At 40.8% G+C, this 27,574-nt stretch overlaps 2 protein-coding genes across 4 annotated transcripts in view; both read right to left on the reverse strand.

Moving 5' to 3' along the window:
• Positions 1-770: 770 nt before the first annotated feature.
• Positions 771-23,278, reverse strand: slco2a1 (solute carrier organic anion transporter family, member 2A1). 2 transcript variants are annotated; one of them, XM_084066668.1, is made up of 14 exons: positions 23,132-23,278; positions 15,206-15,343; positions 14,519-14,681; positions 12,976-13,188; positions 12,006-12,104; positions 11,627-11,763; positions 11,032-11,104; positions 10,466-10,630; positions 8,848-9,043; positions 6,973-7,120; positions 3,831-3,994; positions 3,540-3,604; positions 3,145-3,265; positions 771-2,244 (listed from the first exon to the last, which is right to left on the reverse strand). In XM_084066668.1, the coding sequence occupies exons 1-14, from the start codon at positions 23,210-23,212 to the stop codon at positions 2,124-2,126; spliced, it is 1,884 nt and encodes a 627-aa protein (XP_083922794.1). In that variant the 5' UTR covers positions 23,213-23,278; the 3' UTR covers positions 771-2,123. The 2 variants fall into 2 exon arrangements, with proteins under 2 accessions (XP_083922794.1, XP_083922793.1); XM_084066667.1 differs by having other exon boundaries at positions 6,973-7,123.
• An 845-nt stretch (positions 23,279-24,123) lies between these two features.
• The window catches only part of ryk (receptor like tyrosine kinase), a 55,380-nt gene continuing 51,929 nt past the window's right edge, over positions 24,124-27,574 (reverse strand). For both annotated transcript variants that reach the window (XM_084066287.1, XM_084066286.1), the window contains one exon: positions 24,124-26,002. In XM_084066287.1, coding sequence (XP_083922413.1) covers positions 25,891-26,002 — 112 coding nt within the window. In that variant the 3' untranslated portion in view covers positions 24,124-25,890. The remainder of the gene's footprint in view (positions 26,003-27,574) is intronic.

Genomic DNA, 27,574 nt, shown 5'->3' on the forward strand with positions numbered 1-27,574 from the left:
GCCCAAATAAACAACTACACTTAAGAAACAACCCAAAATAAAACAATATTTACAAGCAACTTCACAGAAAAATACGCCCAAAGTCGCTTATAATAAGCGGACATGGCAACCCTGTCAGAGAAGCTCCTCGCCTTTCGTGGGGGCTTTCCGCGCATGCGCGGCCTCTCCTCGTTCTCCGATTAACTGTCAACCACCCTGAAAGCTTTCTATAATATGACGTCATGTGAAAAAGGGGGTGAGAGGAGAGAGAGGGGTACCATTGGGGAGGGGGGGTTACGTTCGTGGGGCAGCCCTACTTTTGTGGAATATACACTTTTCCCTTTGAAGGCAGTTGTCATCCCTCTGTCTAGGTTGAAAAACACACTAGGCAAGATACAATGTAAAAATCCATATTATACACCAACTGTAAAACAGCAATGGGAGTGTAGGGAGAGGGGGAGAGACGAAACAGAGGAGAGAGGGGGGACCAGACAGACAGACAGACAGACAGACAGACAGACAGACAGACAGACAGAGAGAAACAGAGACAGACAGACAGAGAAACGTAGAGAGAGAGAGATACAGGCAGAGAGACAGACAGACAGACAGACAGACATACATACTGACAGAGAAACACAGACAGACAGACAGACAGACAGACAGACAGACAGACAGACAGACAGACAGACATACTGACAGAGAAACACAGACAGACAGACAGACAGACAGACAGACAGACAGACAGAGATGGAGAGAGATGGCAGCCAGCCAGGTTCAAAAGTCAGTTTGAAAGTCTGTATCCTTTTTATTTTCACGATTCGCTTACACTCATTCTCATAAATGCAACCAGATAATTAAAATATAGACATTACAAATAAACAAAATACAAAATAAACCATGCCAGCACATATCTTATTGTGTGCAAGTAAGTTCTTTTATAACAGTGTGCTCAGGATTAAAAAATCCACCGCATAGCGATTAAACCAAGTTTCATATTAAATGTGATTACAGTTGTCTAATATATATCAAAGCGGTAATAAGGTTTTCACCTATGCCTCTGTTTGAGACAAACTTCTAAAAAAATAAACTTAAATATTAAGCTAGTTAACTATGTTGCCATTTGCAACCAAAAACCTGAATGTGTAAATTCCTGCACACCTGATTTATACATACTAGTTGCGCTGCATGTGTCATGCACCCAAAATAGCAGATCGACAAGCTATCGGTGCGTTGTGGTTGTGAGTAGGGATGGGACGATATGAAAATGACATGTCACAATTATTGTGGCAAAAATAATTGTGATTAATGATATAATCGCGATAATCAAAATATGCTTAAAACTTAAAATGCCACTGTTGTTAACCACTTGAACCCCCAGCATCCCTATTCTGGGGGAAACGTTGGCCAAATTTTTATTGAATCGCTCTTTATAGGTCCGTTTTATCAAGTATAGAGGGTTTAAGTGGTACTGAATTTGCAGCTCAACAAAAGCTAATTCATCCTAGTGTATGACGGAGGACAACCAACACGATAAATTAAAATCTCTGCAATACGATTATTGTGAGCGTTTTTCTTTATCACAATAAACGATAATAACGATTATCGTCCCATCCCTAGCTTGCAGATCGGCCACTTTTGGTGCACGACACCCACATGCAAGTAAGTATAACTCAGGCTTTAGGAACAAGCAATGAATAATGCACATCCTTCACATGATATAGTCATCAGTCACGCTCAATTCACCTTTCACTTGTCTTTCAACCGCCCTCAGCAGACACTGACACATGTACGCATAATGGTTCGATGTACCGAACAAGAATGGACAATTCACAATCCTGCCGTAAGTTGTGAAGAGAGGTTCATATGGTCAGTGTAAATTCACAGCAAAGCCTGGCGGTGATGCAATGAAACGCAACTTGAAACATATAGATATACTGTATGTTGTATATGTGTTCAGAGAATATCCAGGTGCCGTGTTGAATGGAGGTCAAAAGAGGCAGGCCTTTGCCATCCCGATGGCTTTAAAAGTCAGTGCACAGGCCATCAAAGATGTGGATTCAAAGCCCCTGCAGAGCGGAGAGCCAGGAGGAGCTGAAATCACGCAGTGGTCTCTAGATAGAGGTTTCAGTCAGTAATACACCGGGTCACAGCGGGCCTTCTGGTCTCTTCTCCAGACTGTACTGACTGGTGCGCTGTACCTTCCACCCCAGAAGCATTAAGAGGGCGATCCCCATGACTTTGTAGCCTACCTGTAGGCCCAGGTACCTGCAGGGGTGAGATAATGTTAGCATCATCGATATTCCATATAGCTTAGCAGTGAAACAGTTACTATTATTATCATTTATTACTTGAACCACCACAAAACTATTGTAATGAGGCTGTCTGTTTAGCTGTATGTCACGCTGTCTGCGTATTTGTCCACCAGAGGGTACTGCTGTACAAGTATGTTCATGGGTTGCTTTGCTTGTTGAGCCAAGAAGCTGGTGACAAGTGACTGTAGGACTGTAGTACTAGCCTGTTTATAAGAGTGAAGCCAAGAGAGGCAGTCCACTCAGTGAGTGGGGGGGGGGAGTCAGGCTAGTGTAGTACTTTATTTAACTAAAGTTTTGGGGTACTTTTTCCAATACTTTTACTCCACTACAATGATTTGACAACTTTAATCACTAGTTACTTTGGCTATTTGAAAATAGCTGACCTACAAGCTCAACGTGTGTCGTGAGCTTGTCGATCTGTTATTTTAATTGTTTTGAAAACAATGTGTGAAATGTGCCATTCATAATGAGTACTTTTACTTTGGTACTTTAAGTGTATCTTGACACCAGTATGAATTTGAATACAGGCCTTTTACTTGTAACAGAGTATTTCTACATTGTGGTATTGCTACTTTTACTTAATTAAGTAAAAAAAAAACTGAGTACCTCTTCCACCACTGCAAAGTGATCTGTGTATTATGTACGTCACTCTGGCTGCAAGCAATGACCAATGAAATCTTGAACTCACTTTATGACATATAAACACATACAATATCTGCAATTTTGTGGTCAAGGTCAATCAAATCTATTAATTGTGGCTCCGTAGCTCAACTATATGCACATGCCTACTGTAGGTTGGCCTTGTTTATTAGTTCACTTATTTCAGTATTATTATTACTATAGGTTTTCATACCGGTTCCTCAAAATGTTGTTGTCATAGTAACCACAGCTAGACCTCTTCCCGCACACCTCTTTCCACCTGATACATGAAGTGTCAATGGCCATTCCAAAGATAGCTGGGGCTGGTAGCCAGGCTGGACATGAAGAAAGAAAGAAAGAAAGAAAGAAAGACAGAAAGAAAGAAAGAAAAAAAGGGGTGTTCAGGATAAAACCATGAAAACGTGCATCCCAGTGTGGTTCAACTGAAATCACTAGAGGGCACTCTAACATTTGTTTCAAAGGAGTCCATGTAAACTTTAGAGATGTGATTGGTTTTCTCTCTAATGTGAAATCAGTTCACAAGTATGTACATAAACACATCAAAGGAGACAGTATTTGGCTTATGTGGATATTTGTGTGTTCCCTTACCGAGCAGTCTCATGAGTAAAAACTGAACCCCTATGGCGAAAGACTTCTCTTCATAGGGAACAACTCTGAAATCAAAACACATAAAAATTGTTTTTGGTAGAACGACACGCCGGTCACGCTGAGACAAGTATCGAGTGTGAGTTTGCATATTCATGTTGCTTACTTCTATTGAAAATTGCTTGCAGCCTGTTGCTTTGTCGCTGCTAGTTTGAATGCAGCAGCAGCATAAGTGGCTAATGGCTGCTGTATTGACCAAATAAAGTTTGATTTGAATGGAGTCTTATGCCTTACCTTAGCACCATCATATATAGGGGGTTGTGAGTGAGGGCGGCGATCAGTCCTGCTGCTGATAAGAGGAACATGACTGGGAGCAAGTAGTGAGGACAGCTGTTGGCACAAGGACCCGGGCGGGCGTGATGCTGGCCGTCGGATAAACACCTGCAGCTGGTATACGACTGTAACCAGCAGGAGAGATAGCACCGTTAAAAACCTATACTATTGTCTCAGAGGAATAACATACACTGACAAGAAAAATGTACACTGCATATTGTTTAACTTGGCAACATCTAGCCCACAACATGCTAATAACAGTATGGAGCATGTTGTTATATACTGTACATACTGTACCCTGTCAATCGAGCAGTGGTTCTCAAAGTGGGGTGCAGAGACCCCCAGGGGACCTTTCCAGGGGATCCCTAGCTAAATGATTGATAGTTGGGAACGAAATGGATGCTTACAGGTCTGCAACTCTGAGAGTGTACAAATGGAACCAAATGTACCCTTACGGGTCCATGGTCCGTCCATTCGCTCTAAGAGTTATGGGGGTCTGTGGTGTGAAATCCTACTGTACAAGGAGTGTGCAAAAGCATACCATGTACTCTACCAAAGTTATGAGTGCTGCTGTGTATACTTCTAAACCCTATTAATGGAAATTTAATGGAAATTTCCAAAGTACACCTACAACAAATGTCTCAGCTCACCGATCTAACCTTTAGCATTTCTCTGAGTTCCAGACAGCGTCCCACAAGCAGTGGCAGATAATTAGTCTGCGACTGCTGGGTATTAATCCATTAAGCCAGCGGCAGCCACCCCTGTCCGTGACTATGTTACAGTATCACACAGTGAGCTTATGCACCGAGTCAAATTGACTAATGCTCCATTAGCCATTAGTCTCCCAATGCCCTCACCAGTAGATTATTCACAAGCTCAAATACTAGTATTGTAGGACTGTTCCTGTGAAAATGAGTCCTTTGCTCTGTGCGGCTAATTATACATGGCTTTGGCATTGATCATGAACCACCCGTGTCGTGTTGGCACTGTCCTGCCGTCCCACAGACAGGAAGCTGCCTGGTGTTGGGTGTATTAATGTACCTAGTCTACGTACAGTACATAGCTGAGGGTGCACCAAGACATTTGATCAGTGTTTCCGGGTTTTATCTTATTATGTATGAAGTACGGCTGAGCAATTAACCAAAAATATATCGAAACCGATTTAGAACCGATAGCCGACTTAATATTGCTTATGTAGGTTAATTGAGTAATCGAGAAGCAGGGTTTTATTTTGGATATTTCTTTCTTATATATCAACGAATCGACAATAAACAATTCTAGACAAAAAATAGACTTTTTGTAATCGACTCAATTGATTAGTCTGATGAACCACTTGAGCCTTTATTATACTTTGTTGCGCAATGGTACAATTTCTAGCTTGTAGATCTGCTATTTTCACTTCTTTAAATAATCATTCATTAATTGTAATCAATGCAAAGTTTGAAATAATCATGATATTGATTTGAAGTCATATCGCCCAGTATGAAGGCTTCTAGAAGAAAGCCACATGAATAGTCTGTGTGTCATACCATCAAACATACATGTACATGATGTAAATGGCAACTCATTTCTATGAAAAGATAAACATGAGGCAACAATTGCATTCTGTAATATTTTGAATTTGGGAAATTTGTCTTATCCATGTTAAACCACACAAGAACAATGTCCATTCCCTTTGGAGTTGAAACACATCATGGTCATAGTAAACAACACAACGTTCCCCTTCCCCCCTCCACTGTAGTTCTCAGCCACCGGGCTGAGATCTTCTAATCTGCTCTAAGACAATATATAGAGAGAGCTAACCTGTTTGAACACTGTGAAGGGGGATTGGGGCTAAATAAAGCAAAGCAAAACCTTGCTATTTTCATCTTCGTCTATCATTTCAATTTGTTCATCCATCACAAATTGAGTGAATATGGTTAATTTCAAATATGTTAGTAAATTACATCACAGATCATTTAACAGTGATCAAATTTAACAGGATTTCTATGACTCACTGTCAATGCAGTGATAGCAGTCATATAAAATGCTGGGGGAAAGGCTATTAACCACTTAAACCCTACTTATTTATACGTCAACTAGCAAAAAAAGTAGATATATAAACTCATAACACGTCACAACTCACAATGCAACGCATTGTGAGCTTCTAGATCTAGATTCTAGATCTATTTTCGCTCAACGTTCTTCTATTTTTGCCCAGTATTCTTCTATCTCTGCCGAATGTTTGGCTATTATGACATGCTAACAATGGGGATGTTTGGGTTCATTTGGTCAAAAACATTGGCTCCTCACCACACAGCCTCTCAATTCATCTCAATGGACACTGAACTGTCGGGTTGCCTATTCTACCCTATAGACAATACACATTCCACTATACTACTGGATATGAGTCCAGGGCCACATCTACAGTAGAATAAAAATCAATATCCTTTCTTAGGTGCTTTTCATTTCAATTCTCTGTCCCTGGTCGATATTGGCATTCAAATGAACCGTGGGTGGAAGAAGTTCTCAGTAAAAGTAGCAATACCATAGCCTGGGATCCAGACTGCTTCGCTACGTTCGGGGGATTTTGTTTCTCACTCGATAAGTGAAGTGAGAAAAAAAAATCAGCCGAACGCAGTGAATCAAGCTGGATCCCAGGCTAGCAATACCACAATATAAAAATAAAAATAAATCTTACTTGAGTAAAATTACAAAAGTATTGCCATCAAAATATACTTACAGTACCAAAATAAATGTACAATTTTATTTTTCAAAATGTGTCAAAACCTTTTCCAAAATAGCAGATCTACAAGCCCACAATGCGATGTGACACGTTGTAGATGGACTACTTTCGAATAGCCAAAATATAACATACTGTAGGGCTCAAGTGATCAATGTAAATTTTGAAATAATAATCTAAATCTACAAAGTAACTTGTAACTTGTAACTAAAGCTTCAAAAAATTGTAGTGAATTAAAAAGTACAATATTTGCCTCTGATATGTAGTGGAGTATAAGTATAGCGATAATGTAAATACTCAAGTAAAGTAAAAGCAACCAAAATTGTACTTAAGTACAGTGCGTACTTGAGTAAATGCACAGAGTTACTTTGCACCACTAACCTGAACCCTGTAGGTGTTGTTGGGGTCCCTGGTGAAGTTGGTGCAGCCGGCGTGGCATGGCGATATGTATTCTATACCATCAGAACCACACACCGGGTTGAAGGCACTGTCTGGGCAGGAGCAGTTGGAATAACACGCAGCCACAGACCTGCTGAGAGACAAAGCACCATAGCGGGCGTGAGACATCACAGCACAGCTGGAGGAGTGAACATAAGCAGGTACTGTAGCTCAGTGGTTCTCAACCTGTGGGTCGGGACTCCCAGGGGGGTGATTTTGGGGGGGTCCCCAGATGACAGTGAAGGGACAATTCAATTTAAGGACTTTTAAGACCTTTATAATACCTCAGCAAAAAAAAAAGAAAGAAAAGAAAAAAGACCATTACTGCATCATAAGTAATCAACAAACCATACTATAAAACCTGGTCAAACATTGGCCAAATTGTAAAGTTCAAATATGTATATAATAATATTTTGGGGGGTCGTGGCCTGAAAACCACTGCTGTTGGTGCTCAACAACACCAACCTCCTCAACACCCGCAACTTAAGGCCAATCTACTGTACCCACCAACCACCTCGAACTGTGGAACAGTGCCCTCCCTGTCCACCTGAGAGCTCCACAGTCAGTCGACTGCTTTAAGAGAGGATTAAAGACCTACCTTTTTAGCAAAGCATTTTTTTAGCTGGTTTTACCTCTAGGCTTTATGCCCCCATGTTTTAAATTGTTTTGTTTCAGTTTCTTAGTTGTTGTTTTCTTTTAATGGTGTGATGTTTCTGTTTTTATGCAACTGCCTTCTGTAAGCACTTTGACATTTCTTGTAAATGTAAAGTGCATTATAAATAAAATCCATTATTATTATTATTATTACTGCTGTAGCAAGCTGAGGCTGTTCACAGTCTGGGTTTCATTAGCTGCTGTTTGCTTTTGCACAAACAAACCAACATTCAATAGTTCCTGTCTGGTGTCTGCCACCTGGTGGCACCAAGCCAAACAAAAACATATTGCTTATGTCACTGAGAAGCAACTCCTAAAACACAATATATATTTATATGAAATATACGCATGTATAAATAAAGTATTATATGAAGTGATATAGGCCTTCATATTATACATGAATATGAATATGAATTGCCTTCCGAGACTGGTGTCAAATCTTTCAACTTGTCATAATGTAGTTTTACACAGAAAATTTGAATCAGAATCAATAATCATAATATTCATGATTATAATCAGTACTGTATGTGCTGCTTGGGTTATCAAGTCATTATCCACTGAAAATCATTCTTCTTATCAGTCTTATTGCTCTAGCGATTGGCTTTAAAGCAATAAAAAGTAGCTGTGTACTCAAATGTAAGCTCTCTATAACGGCTTGCTGGGCGTTTAAAAACGCCCAGTTTTGGGTGGAGCACTGTTACTTATGTAAAGTTTCAACTAGTCTGTCATTTAACCGCATTAGACTATCAATGGGATGCAAAGTTGGGCAATTAACCGGAAATATATATATTTTTAATATAATTTTCTTTTAATTCTTATATATCATTAAATCGACTTTTTTTTGTTGGGAATAGTGATTTTTGATCATTGACTAAATCAATTAGTCTGATTAACCACTCGTGCCCTATATTATACTGTGTTGTACAATAGTGGCGTACAAATATAGTGTAAAAAAATGCAATCTCACAATGCATTGCATCGTGACACATTGTGAGCTTGTAGATCTGCTATTTTCAGTACTCTATTTTAATAATCGTTCATTAATCGCAATCAAGGCATAAGTTTGAAATAATTATGATATTCATCTGAATTTATGTCGCCCAGCCCTAATGCAAACTTTACTTTTGTCTACTTTTAGAAAGGAGATAGACCATTCTCACTCACCCATGCTGATGATAGTTGACCTCAGCTACTTTCTGCGTGGGACAGCCCATGAAGAACAGAGGAATGATGAGGAGGGTGGAGAAGACCAGCATGACCACAGAGAAGCGCGGGATGGCCTTGAGAGAGAGGCCCACCTTCTTCATGATGACCCCACCCACCAGCATCCCCACCGCTATAGACGGCAGGTTCACAGCACCTACAATACGACGAGCCACAGACGACTCAGTTTACTACAAGCGGAGATGCACTCGTTTACAAAAGTACTACAACAGCTGCTCTCATACTTTAATTTCAAGGACCCCCATACTGTAACTCTGAGGGCGTATGCATTTTTGTACACTCTCAGGGATACAGACCTGTAAGGGTCCATTTGGAACACCCTCTAGGAACCCAGAGGGTCCCTGGACCCCACTTTGAGAACCACTGTACTACAACAAAGGCCTCTCACACTATTCTTTGAGACACACAAACAGGTATATGGGGGCGTGGCCAAATAAGCCATTGTCACAGTTATCAGAATTGTGTTTGTGAGACGTATCATTTACAGTGATATATTTTCCTGTCCTAGCGCAAAACTCAGGTTACGTAATACGTATTGTAGTCCATGGACCGGCAACAACCGCCCGACAGGACATCCAAGCCTTTGTTTGCACCTCCAACAGTCATTGATTCTCCTCTTCACACCTACTAGGGTCACTGTAGCTAAAATAACGTATTCAGCTGTAGCTTGCTCTTGTATTATAGAAGGCATAACAGAGACACATTTGTCTTTCATTCTTTGTGATAATGGTTGGTATGGTAGTTATTTATTGAGGCGCTTGTCTCATTCACTGGCCCAGTAATCAGCAAATTGCTGCACCTGCTGTGCTCCCGTGTAACTCCCAGACTACATGTTCAATGCAATCAGGCGGGTGATTGTGACAGAGACACCAAGAACTACTCACACATTATGATGCCGAACTACTGTGTTGCAAAGCAATTTAGTGCCTTTAACTGCAGTGCTTATTGCGTTTGTGAAGGCCCACGGATGAAAGAACAGACAGAAAATAACATTTGCAGCCAGTCAATAACTGTATTAAGTTATAAGTAAGTACAATTTTGCTGTCAGATTTTTTTTTTAATCAAATAAGCTACCGTCAAGCTACCACAGCAACTCAAGGTGTGCCATGACCAATCTACATACGTTGCTATTTTCATTTATTTATTATATTATATTTATCTCTAGCTACTATTTTGTATTATTTCTTGTTATTTTTGCGGCTTCAAAATGAACTTGAGTAAAAGTACAAAAGTATTGGTATCAAAATGTAGTTAAAGTACCAAAGCCTATGTATAAAATAGGGCTAAAGTGGTAAATGTGTGTTTTATAATGTAATAATTTATATCTGCAAAGTAACTAGTAACTACATTTTTCAAATAATTGTAGTGGAGTAAAAGTACAATATTTGGATCCGAGATGTAGTGGAGTAGAAGCAAAAGTATTGGAAATTGGAAATACTCAAGTAAAGTACAAATTCCTCAAAATTGTACTTAAGTACAGTACCTAAGTAAATGTACTTAGTTACTTTACACCACTGGTTATACCGTATGCTATAATGTAGTGATACCATCCACATACCCATGAGCATATTGCTGTAGGAAGCTGAGGAGCTATACTGGCGTTCCAGAAAGGCGTTCAGGAAGGTAGCGAGACCAGCGATGACCGATGAAAAACAGCACTGCGCCAGGACCAGTACGAGGAAGAGAGGGCTCAGCAGGAGGCGTACAAACAGCCTGGGGAACGCTGATCACATGCAAACACAGACGAGGGTACACCAAAAGACACACACGCACACACAAAAACATTTGTTCATTTTAATACTTGGGAAAACACTTGGGAAAACAGTATGCCTTGATCACTTATGTCTCTGCCTCCCCCCTTTCATCTCTCTCTCTCTCTTTCTCCCTCTCTGTCTGCCTGTCTGTTTCTCAAGGTCCCTTGAGAAATATGAATAATATTAGCATAAACGCTATCATCAAAATTCCAGCTAGAATACTGACTTACTGACACAAAAAAGTGTATCACCAAACACAGCATCGCCAACAATCTTAATATTAAACACAGTCTGTGTGTGCTACGGTCAGGTATACTGTAGCCAGTACATACATCTGCCAACTGGTGTACCAATGTTGTATACAACCTACCCTTCAGGAAGTCAAGCAAAGTGACATCTGATTTCTTTGGGTCTTCATTTATGTCCGTTTCAGTCACAGTCACCTAGGAAGTAATACATTACAATACATTCAGTGTTGTGGAGAGCATTCATGCACGCATAATATGGGAGATGCGCATAATAATATGCAAGAGAACTGGGTTCCGATTTCTTTCTTTATAATTGGCTGGCCAAGTCCTGTACACCGCAAGATGAGACAACCATGCCAATACAGTTTAAAAGAGAGAGGTGGAAAAATCCCCTTGAGCAACTGGGTTTTATCTTATCTCTTGTTGAACTGTTTATGCACACAAGTTTTAAATATTTTTATGAGCAGGGAGGAGACGTCAATTAATCATCTATCGATGGCAAGCTAGAATGTGACTAAAGGCATCTTCTACCTTGGCCTTGATTCAATCTGCAACATTCTGATATCTTGGCAGTCCTTATCATGTGCTGAGTGTTGAAAATAAACAAACGTAGTGCTGATATCAGGCCAGTAGATGTCAGCAAAACATGATGTGAAACAGGAATACACCCAAACAGAGCCTCCCGCTTTTACAGAAATGAATGACACTGTTACTTACAAATTCCTGAGGCATGTTCCGTGGAAAGAAGAAGTAGGGTATGGAGGTGAGAGCCAAGCTGATGGAGGAGATGAGCAGGCCCATCCACCACGCCCCAACCCAGCGTGGGTCGCTGGGGACCAGCTCCTGATGGGTCGCTGAAGACAGAGAGACAGAGAGGGAGAACATTAGTGTCTCTCCACCAATGGGTGTGATGGTTTGTAATGTTGTCTAAGAAGGTCACAAGGACTAAGGATGAAAATGATCATTCTTGATAACTCCTTCATATTTACACTGCATTCCTAACTGTACTTTACAACATTGGACTGCACAACTCCATCCACATCAGCCTACCCTGGCAGCCTGATGATGACATATTTAATGTATTCAAAACCAGTACCTGAGCCAGTTCGGTCCACATCCACGTAGATCTTCAACACGACTCCACCCAGCAGGAAACCGAAGGCGGGCCCAAATGTAGAGACCGCAAAGAGAATGGCTGCAGAGCACAGAGACAGGCTGTGAGACAGGGACTCGATAGTGGTTCTCTAACTATTTCAAGTCAAGGACCCCCAAATTAATATGTATATAGCCGCGGGCCCCCATCTGAAAAGCCTTTTTGTAAAAAGATCTACAAGCTCACAACGCGTTGCGATGTAGATCGGCTATTTTCAAGTAGTTAAACTGATTTTGATGCTATATTAACTAATGTTACTGGGGACCTCCTGGAGAATCCCCCACGACCCCTGGTCACTTTGAGAACCACTGCGATAGGGCACAGGTATGAAACAATAACATCGTCATGATGATACACCAGATATCTAATCTTTCATGCCAACTTTCTTACATACTAACATAACCTTAAAGCCCCCACATTTCAGGAAAGTTCTAATTAAAAACAAAAAAGGCTAATGCCCCTGCTTTTGAGGCCCAATCCAGTCATTCATCTATACTGAAGTTGAGTGCCCCCCTGCCCCTTGGATCCAGATGATTCTACACAGGCTGCAGAATGACCCTAGCCTGGCTCCACCCCCTGAATCCTTTGCCTCGCATTCAGGGTATAGTGACGCTGTCGAAGGCGGGTGTTTCTCGGTTGAAAATCTGTACGACGAATCGGGATCGGGATAATCCAGTATGAACCAATCGCGTTGGTTCATAGTGGAGTCCCACTTTGGCCACGCCCCCATCTCAGAAATCGGCTGCATTGAGAGGGCTTTCAGACTGAATAATGGAGTGAAACAAAATGAAAATTCAGGCTGAGTGTCAGGCTAGAATGACCCAGCATGGCACCATGGTCCTGAGATTGTGCCCAGGATTGTGTTCTATTTATCTAAACCAATAGATCTATCATTGAACCGCAGGTCACTCACCTATATAGAGGGGGGAGTTGTTCGGCCCTGCGAAATCATCAATGTAGGAGATGCCGAAAGGCTGGATGGGTACTGAACCCACGCCAAAGAGCAGCTGGGCGCTGGTCATAAGCAGCCACAGGTTGTTCTTATCAGCCAGGCGCTTCGTCTCATCGACGCCACACGACCCCACGGCGCTGGAATTCATCTGAGGGTTGCAAATATCGTGACGATCTGGGCGCCATGATTTCATACAAAACAGGGAGAGAGAGAGAGAATGAGAGAGAGAGAGAGAGAGAGAGAGAGAGAGAGAGAGAGAACAAAGAGAATGTTAATTAATTGCAACCCACTGAATGCAGACAGACTGACTAGTTTAATTTCCTGAAGTTCCTTTGACTGAGCACTGTATGAGGCCGAGGAGGGCTTAAGCTGGTTTCGGAGAGGGAATGTTGTCGAGGTAAATTAACTGCCCGGGAGATCAGTCTAATCTCTTTGGCTTCCCTCAAGAGCATGGAGATTAGGGCTATCCAGATGATTTATGCAAAGGGTTCAACTGGAGAGCACCTGCAGGCTTTCCAAAAACCTCTTCAGACATCCCTAGTGCTCCGCTCCACTCCACTCCACTCCACTCAACTCAACTCCATGGCACAAAAAGCCCAAATACCTTACATCAGTCTTACTCCTCCTTAAGGGTGATTTATACTTATTTGCGTGACGGTGTCCCACACTGAAAATAGCAGATCATCAAGCTCACAACGCGTTGCAGTGCGACACGTTGTGAGCTTGTAGATCTCCTATTGCACGCGCTACATGGCGTGCAACCAAGTCAGGCATTATGAGAGTTCTTGAGCAACTGCTGTGGACAGAGTCACCGTTCCACAACACAACGTTTATCACATGCCCCAACATAGCTGCACCTCTCCTCCTCCGAATCATATTCCTTTTAGCTTATTTTGCAATTCCTCTCTCTCTAAATAACCGTTTGGCTTCCCTGTGCTAACTGTAATAACCGTGTAAGCAAGTTACTAGGTGTGCAGTTTGTTAACGAAGCAGCAAAGATGTATCAGTGTGCCAAAGTCAACTTTGCAGCTTGAGGTGAAGTGTAGTTTGCTGTGATTGGTCTACTTTTGTTTGGACATCCTGATGGTCTACTCAGGGGACATACGTACATAAATGGTTGGCGCCTTTGTTGCCACGTCGTAAAAAAGGCTTGTAGGATTTCTCTCTATATCCCTACATCGGTATTTCCCCCCTTTTCTTAAGGACTTAGGGTCACAAGAAAATTGTCTGACACAGTATAGCTCTCTGAGATTTGTAATCCTCACTCCAATATGCTTATAATTAATGTGGTTGAACTAGGAAGCGCAGCTTGTGCTAAAATTGCACATCGTAAATTGTTCTGGATAGTGACATCAGCGAAATGTCTCAATACTCAAGTGTAAATACAAGGTCTCATAAATTGCAATGTGGTGGCATATTTGTGCATTCTCTGGTCTGGACTGTCTCTGTCTGTGTACAAAGAGACAGCATTGCTGCCTTATATGCTGATTTGTGTCACTCTTACCATGTAAAACAGAATTAAACTCATAGGGTTCGGACAAGAAGTGAGGTAGCGTCAGCATCATGGCGCTGATGGACATCAGCAGCCCTCCTATCCCGATGAATCTGGGTCGGTGAACCCGGCTCCCAAAGTAACTGACAAACACTATCAGCACTGTGTTACCGACCTGAAAACAGACACAGAATTACAATATGTTCCAGAAGGAAAAACAATCGAAATCTTGTGTAAAAGCTCACAAGATAGAACTTGTAGGTCTGCTATCTTTTTGTGCGCGACACTGTCGTGCTATAGAGCATAAATTAGACTTGAGGGATGGAGAGCTTGAGCAGTGTGGTAACTGGTAATTGACGAGTGACGGATGGAAGATGTCAGCAAAAGCTTTATTCCGAAACCATGGATCATATCCAGATGAAAACTAAAAAAAACAAATACTGGGAAATTCAGTATCAGTGTTAACCATTTAGATAAGCATACAACCTATTCTTTCATGGTGTTCTGCAGCCCTTCTTTGCCCGCCTGCTAGAGAGAAAAGATTGTTCCAAAATGTGCAGGTCCCCGTGGAGTTGTCAGGATGTGTGATTGCGATAGCGCGCTTGTTCGTGCAATCCTTTTTTTTTCTTCTTGTCAGCATCCGCAAGATAAATCTCTCACTAGCCTAACTTGTGCAGGAGTGTTGTGCTTGGCTCCTACCTCGTGCAGGGAGGAAATAGTTCCTGAAGAGTAGCTGCTGAGGCCGAAGCGTCTCTCGATGGTGGTGATGGTGCTTTTGAAGTAGGAGCTGTACAGGAGCTGTGTGAGCTGCAGCAGGCCATGGCACAGGACAAACAGCTGCAAGACGGGGACAAGGACAATCCATTCAATCCAGGCACAAATTGTGGTTTTGTGGACCCCGGGGGGTCCTTGTGGGTGTTGATAGTTAGGAACTCTGAGAATGTACAAATGGAACCAAATGGTTCCACTTATTTTAAAGGAGCGCATCACCCATCTTCAACCTTATCTTCATATAATTGGTCCTCACTAAAGTTCCTTATAAGATGGCACAATTTCCTTCTACTCACTCTGCATTTTGAGGAAGAATTGTGGTAGAATTACATATTATTATCATGTTTGCCTTTATCCGACCTTCTCTTTTGCCTTATGATATGATCTGATATTTTGCATGTTATAAGAGTCAGATTGCTTAGGCCAGATAGCTATTGTTTTGGTACAGTTTGACCTTGTGACACTGGAGTATAACTATGGTCTGATACCTGTGTTGGTTGGCAGAACTACCTTACCACTGATCTGTGTGTCTAATGTACTTCTCCCTGTGAATTCATGTAATTAAAGCACAACCACCGTTACCTTTATAAGTGTACCTGATTCGTCTTGCCTCATCAATCACTGATTGATCCAGAACTCCATGACAATCTTATTGGTGGGCTATGAACAGTTCAGAAACCTGCCACTGACATCTTCAATGGGGATAGCAAGCTAATATAAACGACGTTGAAGTAGAAGCCATTGTTCTTGCATTAATAAAAATAAAAAATAAAAACCTGCGTAACGATGATGACGTCATTGGTAGGCAGGTTTCTGAATTGTCCCCAGACTACCCCCGAGACACAAAGTGGAGTAGACAGAAATGGTGCCATTTTATAAAGAGCATTAGTGAGGACCAATTACATGAAGATAGGTTGCAAATTGGTGAAGTGGTCCTTTAACGCTGAGAGGATTTTACAGTGTAGATTGGGGTCCCAGACATAAAGTATAGAATTAAATGGGTCTCTGTCGCCTAACGCAAATCAAACTGGGAGTGCTTGAAATTAAAACGGTTGAGAATCACTGGTCTAAAAACATCCCCCCGCCCTTGCATTTGAGAAAGAATGAAATCACATTGAGAATGCAGGCAGAGACAGTGGATGGAAACTAAATCTCTGGCGCAGCTGCAATATTTCGCAGTGAGGACAAGATATGAAGATAGAATAAGTAATTAGAGTAAGTAGATTTAGATAAGGATTTCTTAAGTAATAGACTGGAAAGTGAATGATGATATTGTGCAATGTGTTTTAAATCTTCTACCTCAAAACAAATACAGTACTCCCCCCCCCCCCCCCCCGGACCCCTGCTTGTGAAAAACTGATCTAGCTTGTTTCATACAAGGATGAACATGCATCATAATAATAAAAAACAAGATGAGTACAACATATATAAAACACTGAAAATTTCCGTTGTGAAATTAAATAACCCATATTGAAAAGAACAAGTGCAAAACTATGTATAACAAATACATACAAAAGGTGTGTGCGTGCGTGCGTGCGTGCGTGCGTGCGTGCGTGCGTGCGTGCGTGCGTGCGTGCATGCAAGCTCACAACACGTCGCAATGCAATACGTTGTGAGCTTGTAGCTTAGATATTTTCACTGTTTGTTATGCGATGAAGTACAGGCTTAAATAGTTATTGGCTGCTGCGTACTGACGTTTGCTTTAGTACCATAGTAAACATCTACTGTCATAACACAGCATTCCAAAACATTACCCTCCCTGTTGGTCCAATGTGTATATTACACAGGGTGTTGCAGAAAATAATGCTTTTCCACTGGATCCTCACCCATTAATATAATGTGTCAACTTTGTGCACTCACTGTTAAAAAACCTGTCACAGGTGATGGATACTGTGGTACCATACTGTAGGTGGAGGTCCAAAAATGGAAGTGGTTTGTGTCTGTCCTGCTGTTTTCAATTAACAGCGTAGAAGGGTTTTGTCTTCATTCACAAGTACAGACAGATTTGGATCAAAGCCTAAAACATCTTCTCCCCGAGAGGCCATTTGTTTAACTATTTCCTAAATACAATTTGGAAGGGCCATCATCTTCAGTTGGAGGATGATGTTATCGCAAAAACTATTTGTTATTATCAACAGTTGATCTGTTTTTCTCAAGCTGAAGCAACACAGGGGTCTTGGGAGTACCTCTCTGTATTTGAAAGTTGTAGAGGTTTTTGCTTATATTGTACATTATATCATTATAGTTCTGTTTCTGGGACATTTCTAGGACACAAAGTCACGCATTGGAAGCATTCCCAGTGATCTGGAAGAGCCACTGGCCTCTCTGTGTGCTGGGCGCTGAAGGGACCTGACAAGTTGGCATTTGGAGTGAATTTGTTATCAAAACAAGAGTTGTAAATCCATGTCTGTTGTTATTTGCCGCCTGCAGAAGAGTCATTAAAAGTTACAGAGTGAGTGCAAAATCACGAGCACATCACTCCCGTCCATCTTTCACTACACTGGCTCCCCATCTCCTCCAGGGCTGAATACAAAATTTCCCTTGTGACCCATCAGTGCATCCATGGCAATGCTCCCTCCTACCTCAAAGAACTCCTCACCCCACAATCCTCTGTTCAAATTCCTCCTCTCTGCCAACACCAACCTTCACCATCGCCCCGCCAGGACCAACTCTCCGCACCATGGGCGACCGGACCTTTTGCTCGGCTGCTCCTTGTCTCTGGAATGCTCTCCCTGACCCCCTGAGATGACACTACGTCTACTGGCGTCATTACCCTTTTAACAACGTTTTTTCTTAGTTTCATCCTTAGGGTTCTATGCCTTTGTGTGATTTTATTAATTATTTTAAGTACTTTTTTTTTCCTTAGTTGGGTTTTATGCTGTTTTACTTTTTATGCCAATGTTTTTTTCTTTTTCTTTTTTACTCTGTACCACTATGAGATTTTTGTCCAAAAATGTAAAGTGCATTACACATTATTATACATCACTGATACATCACTGGTGTCTAAGTTGCACCTGCACAACTAAGGTTCTATGAATTAGACTCAGGAACAGTCAATTCTCGTTCGTAAGCATACACAATAGACACGCTTGTGCGGTTGCTAATATTTCATACGCGTTTTGTGAAATTGAGGGATGTTTCTATGAGACCTATTTGTTGGGCAGCTAAAGCGTCTTTTGTCTCTCATTCAGGTTATAACAATGGGGTCATTGCAATGATGGTTACTATGGCAATCTCTTTTCTGCTGCACCATTAGAACAAGCTGAAATCCACCATAATAATTTATGGCACAGCATACAGGACTGTCTTTAATTTTGTAAATCTGAGTAAAGCTAAATCATGTGCCATGTTGTGGAATAGATACATGTATATGATCTTCGCCTCTGTGGGGGTCTAGATTGATGACCCAAGTAAGTGCAAAAAAAGTTTGTGATTGGGAAATGGACGAATTAATGTTCTCTCTCACACACACGCGCGCACACGCACGCACGCACACAGATTTTTATTGCTGTACTTTATTCTAAACGACTAAAGAAATGTTCCATTCTTTCCCCACCACTAAATCCTAAACCACCTTGACCTTTAATCTCAAATTAATTGTAAGCCTAACATTAAAAGACCTTGTTGAAACACTTAATTTCCTTCCTTTTATAGGACTTAGCTCATCCATCTATCCTTGTGAGAACCAAAGGTACAAAAAGTGCAAGTGTGCAAACCTAACTCGCATTCAGACACGCACACACGCACCCGAGTTTGCATAGTAAACACACAATTGTTCAAAATCAAGACCAACGGGCAGGAGGTCAAAGATTCCGCAGACAGGAATGTTACATAATGAGCTTGGCTAGGATGTGAGCCACATTCACATGAATGACCCGATTCTGTCCATGACTCAATCCAGTCAGTCATACTGTGTCACAAACACAATCACAGGGGTTGACCTACTGTAAGGGGCGTCATCAGAACCTGTACGGTGCCATGGTGGAAAGCTTGAAATGTTTCTCAACAAAATGTGAGGTGTGGCAGCACGCACTGTTTACTCACGCTGTTGATATGAATGATTTAAACACAACTGATGCCTGTAATTGCAGTCAAGTCCATCATTGTGGCATCACCTTTTTAAACTGTAAAGTTGCCCCAGCCACCAGGTTATTTTGGCTGTGGGTTGTGGATGTCCTCGGCAGTCTCTATAACACTCTCACCACGGTCTCCCTGGATGTCATTGTCTGAGCCCTCATCCCCGCTGCTGCGGAAGAATCAAAGGAAGCTCCAACCTAAATATTTCAAACGCTTTTATGTCGCAGACACGTGTTGGGAGTCGTTGGCTAGGACATTCTTGGATTTCCAGGAGGAAGTCGTTTTTAGCAACAAGCGGGTAAAATATCTGACCTTACTATGGGGGAAAATGAGAAGGAAAAGCTTGGTGACAGGACCTCCTGATACACTTGAAAGCAACCATTCATATCCCCAGAATAACTTCCCCTTCTATTGTGAAACAAGCTCCAAACAGCTTTCTGCACAATAGCATCATGATCAAAGGTTTATTAAACGACCCACCGGTGGCCAAATATCCCTTTCATTATGTCCATGAGCACTGTCACAAAAAGGAAAGGGGACAAATAATGATTGCAAAGAGCAACGGGAAAGGCTAAAATGCTCCCATAAAATGACCCACAATGAGCTCATGGTGCTTTAATTAACTGCACTGAACTGAGATAAAAGGAAACATCTTGACAGGGGCTTAAGCCAGGTCACAGAGGAATGCTGTGGAAGCCTTCCTTAGAACATGCACAAACCATCTTTTTGGTGCTGTTCAATTAGCTCAAATGCCTATGTTGTGGAAACCTGACTTTGAAGTTAGAGTAAAGAAGGTGGAGGTGGTTTGGGTGTGTGGGGGGTTAATGCTCGGGGCTTTAAGTGTGGTCTAGATGTAGCCCTCAGCAAACAGGTTCAAGGCCTCTCTAAAAAAGGACCAACAGAGAGTGTCCTCATGAAACTTTTAAACACAAAGCCAGGGCCCGTACAGTTTGTTCTTGTGTCAAGAAAAGATGGATGAGATGGACTTTGATACTGTAGGTCCCATTGAAACCTTTGTTGACCTGCTGGCACTGATTTTTCATGAAACAGAAACAGGGCCAATTTTCATTGCTGTAATTTCTAGACGGTCATAAGGTTAAACCAAGTTCTTGCATTACTGACAGAACAGATCAAATAAATCCCCATAAGCCAGTTTTAGACAAATGTGAACATAACTTCCTGCCAGACTGTAGTTGTGATAGCCCACTATTTTCTCAGATATTTTATTATGAATTACAATTTGTTGTGCATTTCAATTGCATCTTTGCCCATTGCCTTTTTTGTTACTTTACGGCGATGCACAGATTTGCAATTTCATTGGGTTTTTCTTTCACCTGCATGAACTAGTAATACAATCTTTCTGTTTTACCACTTCAATTAACTAAGCTAAGCTTCATTCACCAATATAATTATATCACTTATTTCCAGTGGTGTAACACTAACCACTTCAGCCCTATATATATTTCGGCTATTTGAAGACAGCAGATCTACAATGCGTCGCGATACGGAATTGTGAGCTTGTAGATCGGCTATTTTCATAAGATTCTTTATACATTTTGAACTTGTGAAATGGGACATTCTGCACAATGAGTAGCCTACTTTTACTTTTGGTACTTTAAGCGATACTTTAATTTATACTTTCACTCAAGTACATTTTGAATACGGGACTTCTACTTGTAACAGAGTATTTCTACATTGCAGTTGACACTTTTACTTATTATGTAATATGTGAGTACTTCTTCCATCACTGCTTCTTTCTGCAGGCATAATATTATTGCTCCCATGACTCAGTGTCTTTCAGTTGTAGTGAAGTATTTACGTCAGTGATAGCACCCAAACAAGCACACTGAAGTTGAACGGCATGTTCTTACATTACTAGAGTTCGTCATGAATCTCATGATGCAGTTAGTCATACCTGCTACTCCTCTGTTGACACATGTACTCACAGATAGGGATAATGATGCACATGCACGCTAATAATGGTTATTTAACCACTTAAACCCCATGGGTGGTGACCGGAGTCCCTCAGGGTTCTATACTAGTGTCTTTCCTGTTTTCTGTTATTGAGGGTAAAGCTTTCACAGAAAATAGCTGATCGGCAAGTTGCTATTTTCTGTGAAAGCTTTCCCCACAATAAGGATGCTGGGGTTGAAGTGGTTAAAAGGCTATACTACAGTACGTTCCACAAAGAACCATTACCTACTAAAAAACATTTTATTTTGTGAACTCTTTAGAGAACCTCCCCCCTCCCATGAATGGTTATTCATGTTCCTCATATGCCCCCCCCCCCCCCAAAAAAAAATCTTTGGTGTTTTTTCTTTGGATGTTTTTTTTAGGCACCTTTAACCACTTAAACCCTAGCATCCCAATCTTTATCTAGGCTATTTTCAATGAAGAGATTTGGTGTAGAGGGAAAAAAGGAGCGGACCAAATATAGACCTCTGAGAGACACCAGTCGATGAAGTATATATAGGGTTTAAGTGGTTAAGTTTGGCATCACTCTGAGGAAACCGTACAAAAACACCTTTGTGTTTTTGTACTGTACACTCATACACACAGAGAAAAATGCAGATCTTCATTTTGAGAAAGACCACCTGCTACATGTTGTTATGGGGGACTTTGGAAGTGATCATGTTCTATCAGATAGGATGGAGATTGCAATAACCTCCAATCTCCACATCAAATGTGGACCTAACAGGACCTACCGCAGCGTGTGAGAAGAACCCTCAGGATAAACACTACAGCTCTTCTCCTGGATGTATATTGATGAAGTGCCCTAGGAAGGTTAGCTCCAGCTTCTTGAAGTTAATTCTTCAAACTTAAACACACTTCTACCAGATTTTTCTCTCATTAGGCCTATGTCATTATCATTTTAAAACTTTCATTTGCTATACAAATACCATTATATTGTATTTCTAGCTAGGCTTTAAATAATCTCTCATGTATCCCACATTTACACAGTAGGCTATGGTGGTCTGAGTTACAAATGGAGAAAATTCTTCATTGGTTAATCTCAGTCCTGAGCACTGACTTTTATCAGGATAATGTGGTATTGACCAATGATCCCTGTCTGTTCAAGACTCCCCTCACACCTAAAATAGCTTAAATCTACTACCAGGTACCACACCCACAATGTCACAATAATAATAATAAAAATGAATTGCTCATGTTTCCTAATGCAGCACAACAATTGAAAATACATGTTCACATATGTGACTTTATGGCCATAATTCCAAAGCAATGACAATTTGTCCTATGCAAGCTTCAGAACCAAATCTGATTTTGCACTTGTTAAGTTAAAATTATAAATTAAGTTTAGGATTAAATAGGATTGGCACACTAAATGGAAGTTTAATAATGTGAATAATTGTTAAAATATGATCCAATCATCAACGCCTCTATGATTGACACCTGTAGCATGAGGTGCATTCACAGTAAACAGGTCTGAAGCACCAACTTCATGTAGTTAATCCTGTCAGCTTTCAAAACAGACAGGGAATTCAGATGCCAAAGCAAACACTTGTCAGCAGATGGTTCAAAGGTAGTAGTAGGCCTAATCACTTTATAGTATCATCACACAACTTCGGTCACAAACAAATCATAATTACATTCCTTTTCATTCAAATGCGTTACGAATCAAAATGACAAGTCTGTATGCATCATTCACCATCTGCAGATGTTGTCTTAAAAAGTTTGCGTCATTTAATTGTGAATTATTATATGGGGTTGTATTATATTATATTATATTATGTAATTTCACTCATAACTGAAGCCTACCTTTACGTTGTTAAGTATTGATGTTGGTTTCTTCATTTTCTTTGAATATATCTCCATGTCTTTGAGTGTAGTCCGGTCCATGCGTCCTGTAGCCTATAGAACAGTGTGTGAGTGGAGCTGGCGTCAGTGTTGGTTTCTCTACTCCGGTCAGACTCAGGCTTTTATGACCGACTGACTGTCAGTGATGTAATGGATGGGACTCAGTAACTCAGCCCACAAACTACACGCGTAAATGTTTTGAAACTACGTGCAAACTTCGTAGTTGGCATCATAGCCTACGACGCGACTGTGCCCACCCCCCACCCACCAATACGTCCCCGAAATAGGGGACTATGCATTTAATACATAATTGGAAAAAAGTTTATTTTGTGTATACTATTCTCGTACCAGGTGCATCATTTCCATGTAAACATTACATGTCTATATAGCCTTTGTCGAGTAATATTTGATGTTCCTAATTTATCGCAGCAGAAAATATTACATTTTACCTATAAGAAACGGTTGGTTTACTTTAGGCTATTCCGTGTCAAATTAACTTTGAAAAAGATCGCGGACGCATTAGTTCCATAAACTACATTACATTATGTTTATAGCCTTTTACATTCACCACTGTAAAAGGCTGTAGGCTGATGAGCAAATATTGGTTCAAATTAGGCCTAGTACTTGACCACTAGTCAAAAACACCATAAACATAAATGAACGTTTAGGCCCAAATGTTTTCACCAAATGTTTAACCTGTTCAGTTATGCATATTCAATTCAACATATAATGATAATATAATGTAGTTGTTGAGGTATTTGTGTGTATATTTGCATATAGCCCGCATGTGGAAATCCTGTGCATTTACCCATAAGCATCTTTCCAAAAGTGACATTTCAAAATTACAATCAGGAACCCAATGCTTCTATGAATAACAGTCTTGATTAAAACAATACCACAATAATTTCAGTTTCATCATATACTGTAATTAACATAATAAATCTGTTCTGAGTGAGAAGACCACTTCAAGTAGAGCTTTTTCTTCCACTGAACATAGTATAATGGACGGATCTAGTTAAACGTGGTGGTTTTAACAGGGTTTCATCACAGACTGTTTTTTAGGGAACATTTCCATGACGCCATCATGAAGTGCAGACCTCCTGTGACTTCACCCTAAAGCTTAAAACAAAACAATAAAACAGCCTTTGACAATGGCCACCGCAAACAAATGCAAAGGAGTCAGTCTGTCCCACCAGATATGAAAGTGGCAACACCCATTACACCCAGGTTTCAACCCATACTAAACAGCTAAATCTGTGGCTTACCTCCAATACTTTCAGTTATAATGAAGCTCATGTACCCATGTAGGAGATGAGGATTTAAACATCTGCAATGTGCTGATACATTGAATGGGGTTGAAAAATGACCGTTCTATATTTAACAGGTCCCGTTTAATTTGTGGATATGAATTCACAAAGCAATTTACAAGATATCCTTAATTCAACATGCAGTGACCATAGAGACACATCAAAGATGTTAAGGTGAGAGATTAAGATTAGATGAGCCAGATCGGCAACTTTGTGTTTCACAGTGATTATTAGTGTTCTAGTTATTCACAAAATCATTCTAAAAATCCTGTGATAGGCTGTGTTCTGACGCAGAACAATTGAACATAAAATACAAAAATAATGACGACCCTGTTTTGGAAGATGGGGATTTGCTGGTATACAATACAAAAAAAGGGCAAAGGGCAACTTTCCCCCAAAAATTGGCAACATTGATAAACCACTCCAGATATAATATCAAATGAAGTTCATGCGGGAGTGTGCTTTAGGCATCCGTAGTCCCATGGCGTCCGAGTTCTGATCCACGCTGCTGGTTGAACACATTCTTTGCAGACTGTGACGGCGCCAGTGTGTGTCCTCCAGAGGAAAACAAAGGGCCACTGAGAAAAGGCTCGAGCAGGTCGTCATTACCACACATCCAAAACATCCAACACAAACGCACACCTGAAGAGGGTTCCAGTACCAGTCTAGAGTTTACCATTAGCAGAATAAAGCCTGAATCATACTTAGTTGCAAGTCGGTGTTGCACACTGAAAATAGCATACGTATTTGCAATTATTTGTGCGTGAGACCTGCAAGCAACCAAGTATAACTCAGACTTAAAGCAGCATGTTGAGAATATAGGAAGGAACATACAGGAGAAGCCCTCAAGTCTACTTTGGTACCCATAGTATATCATTGTGGATTTGCTCTCCACAAAGCATTTCTATCATAATAACAAATGTACACCTTTTCTCTCTTAAGATACAAAACTGTAGAAAATATGTTGTCTTTTAAATCAGGCTTTCAGAGGTTTCAAATTGAAAAAAAAGCAATATGCTGTAAGATGGCACAACAGCTTCTCTGGGAACAGTCTCCCTATACAGTGATGAGCTGAGAAGAGAATGTCTTTCCATTCTTTAGGTCCTCTTGGCAAAATGAGTACACCACTACATTTTCAAAGAGTATGAAATAATATCACTTCAACAAAGAATCCTTATTCAGCTCTGAAAACAAACGGTTTAAAATCGACTATGGAGTAAAAATTTAATTAAACTAAGACCCACCCCACCCGCCCAAAACACTGTACATAGTAGAAATGTCAGAGTTGAAAGTCTGTTCTTTCTTTTGATAAGGCACAATTTCATTCATGTTGCTCCTCAAGATTAGTGCTGTTCACAAACTTCCGGTTTGGCTGTTCTTCGAAAAACAAAGAAGAAAATCGAGGCTCGTCCCTCACACGTAGGCCCCCAACGCTGCGTGGAACTCGGTGAGACACTGAACAAGCTGCTGAAACTTTGGCCTTTCCTCCAGGTCCAGAGCCCAGCAACAAGCCATTACAGCAAACCTATGAAGCATAGCACAGGTTAGACAAATGAGATGGCTCAGCAAATTATGAGTTGCTTTCAATAGCAATTCTGACTAAGGGCTGCTTTCAATAAGAAAGTAATGTTGTTAAGGATAAATGCATAATTATTGACTTCATAAAGATCACATCAAATCACTTTAATGGGTCTATCTGTTGAAGGTTGTAGATTTCTCTGTTTAAACATCTCAATCACCCTCACATGCAGTCTCAACACTAAATGCATCCTCAAGAAAGCACAGCAGAGATGGTACTTTCTGGGGCGTCTCTAGACTTTATGGGAGTACCAAAGCTCTTGTGAACTTTTACCGATGTACCACAGAGTGTTCCGACAGGCTGCATCAAAGTGTGGTTTGGCAACCTGACTGCTCAGGGCTGAGGACTGCTACAAAGGAGTGTGAAAACGGCAGGAGAAATCATTGGCACAGAACTACCACAATTTCATAACATTTACATCACTCGCTGCAAAAGGGGGTACATTCCGCGTGCTCGATGACGCGAAACAATGCATTTGAGGTCATCGTTTGACAACGTCAACATTTCACAGATAAATAGGAACGTTTTTTTCCCACACTATATCATTGATCTCCTCAGATCAGAACAATGAGATACAAGATGAAAATCTGTAAAGTTTCCCTTTTAGGACACTACCCGCCCTGCTCATGTTCTGTTCCGTTCTGGCTTCTTCCATCTAAAATACGCTACTGGAGCATCAAATCACCCACCACCCATCTCAGTAACAGTTTCTTTCCACAGCCTGTCATGGTTTCTGAACAGCTGACGCACCCATATGTGCCGCACATTGTTGGTGTATAATCTGTACTGTAATTATATCCTGTACTATGTATATATAATGTATACATATAAGTGCATTGTGTATACAGTCTATGTAGGTCTGAAGTAGGTCTTTTTTGGCAATGGGATGGTGTGTCCTTTGTGCTGAGGCAGAGAGAACCATTGTATTAAAAAACACAATGAAGTTGAACTGAACAGAAAATGAAGAGGAATGAACATTTTACAAATCTGAAATTGTGTTGATCTGATGTATGTTGAAGGCAGTGAAGTGGACCTGCCTGTACAGCACTGATAAAGACATGAGATTTAATTTCATTCTGTTATCAGTACTGAATCTTCTGATTCTTCCCAGCGGCTTCTTTTCCTTTAGGGAAATCAACTCAACACCTATTCTGTTCAGGAGGAAACAGATTCAACTACACAAGAGCCTGATACTTATCTACAACAAGGAGTTCCTTCAGTAGGAATGTTACTTTTTCCAAAAGTTGAGTTTAAACAAAGTCATTGTCAGGAAAATGACATTTTAATTACTTTGAACACCCTGACACTGTTGACAGGAGCCACACTGAGCTGTTATGTGCTGCCATGTGATGTACAAGGTCCAATGTTGTTGACAACGGAGTAGTTATGAAAGCATTGTTGTTACAAATTCCTGATAGTAAATTTTATTAATTATGTTGCCTATCTGGGAGAAACAAGCTTCTGAACAAGCATTCCATTGAGCAATGCCATCGTGTGTGCACAGGTGAAAATGTAAAC

The sequence above is a fragment of the Gymnoscopelus microlampas genome (genome assembly GCF_963454915.1).
Source record: "Gymnoscopelus microlampas genome assembly, chromosome: 9".
NCBI classification, from domain to species: Eukaryota; Metazoa; Chordata; class Actinopteri; order Myctophiformes; family Myctophidae; genus Gymnoscopelus; species Gymnoscopelus microlampas.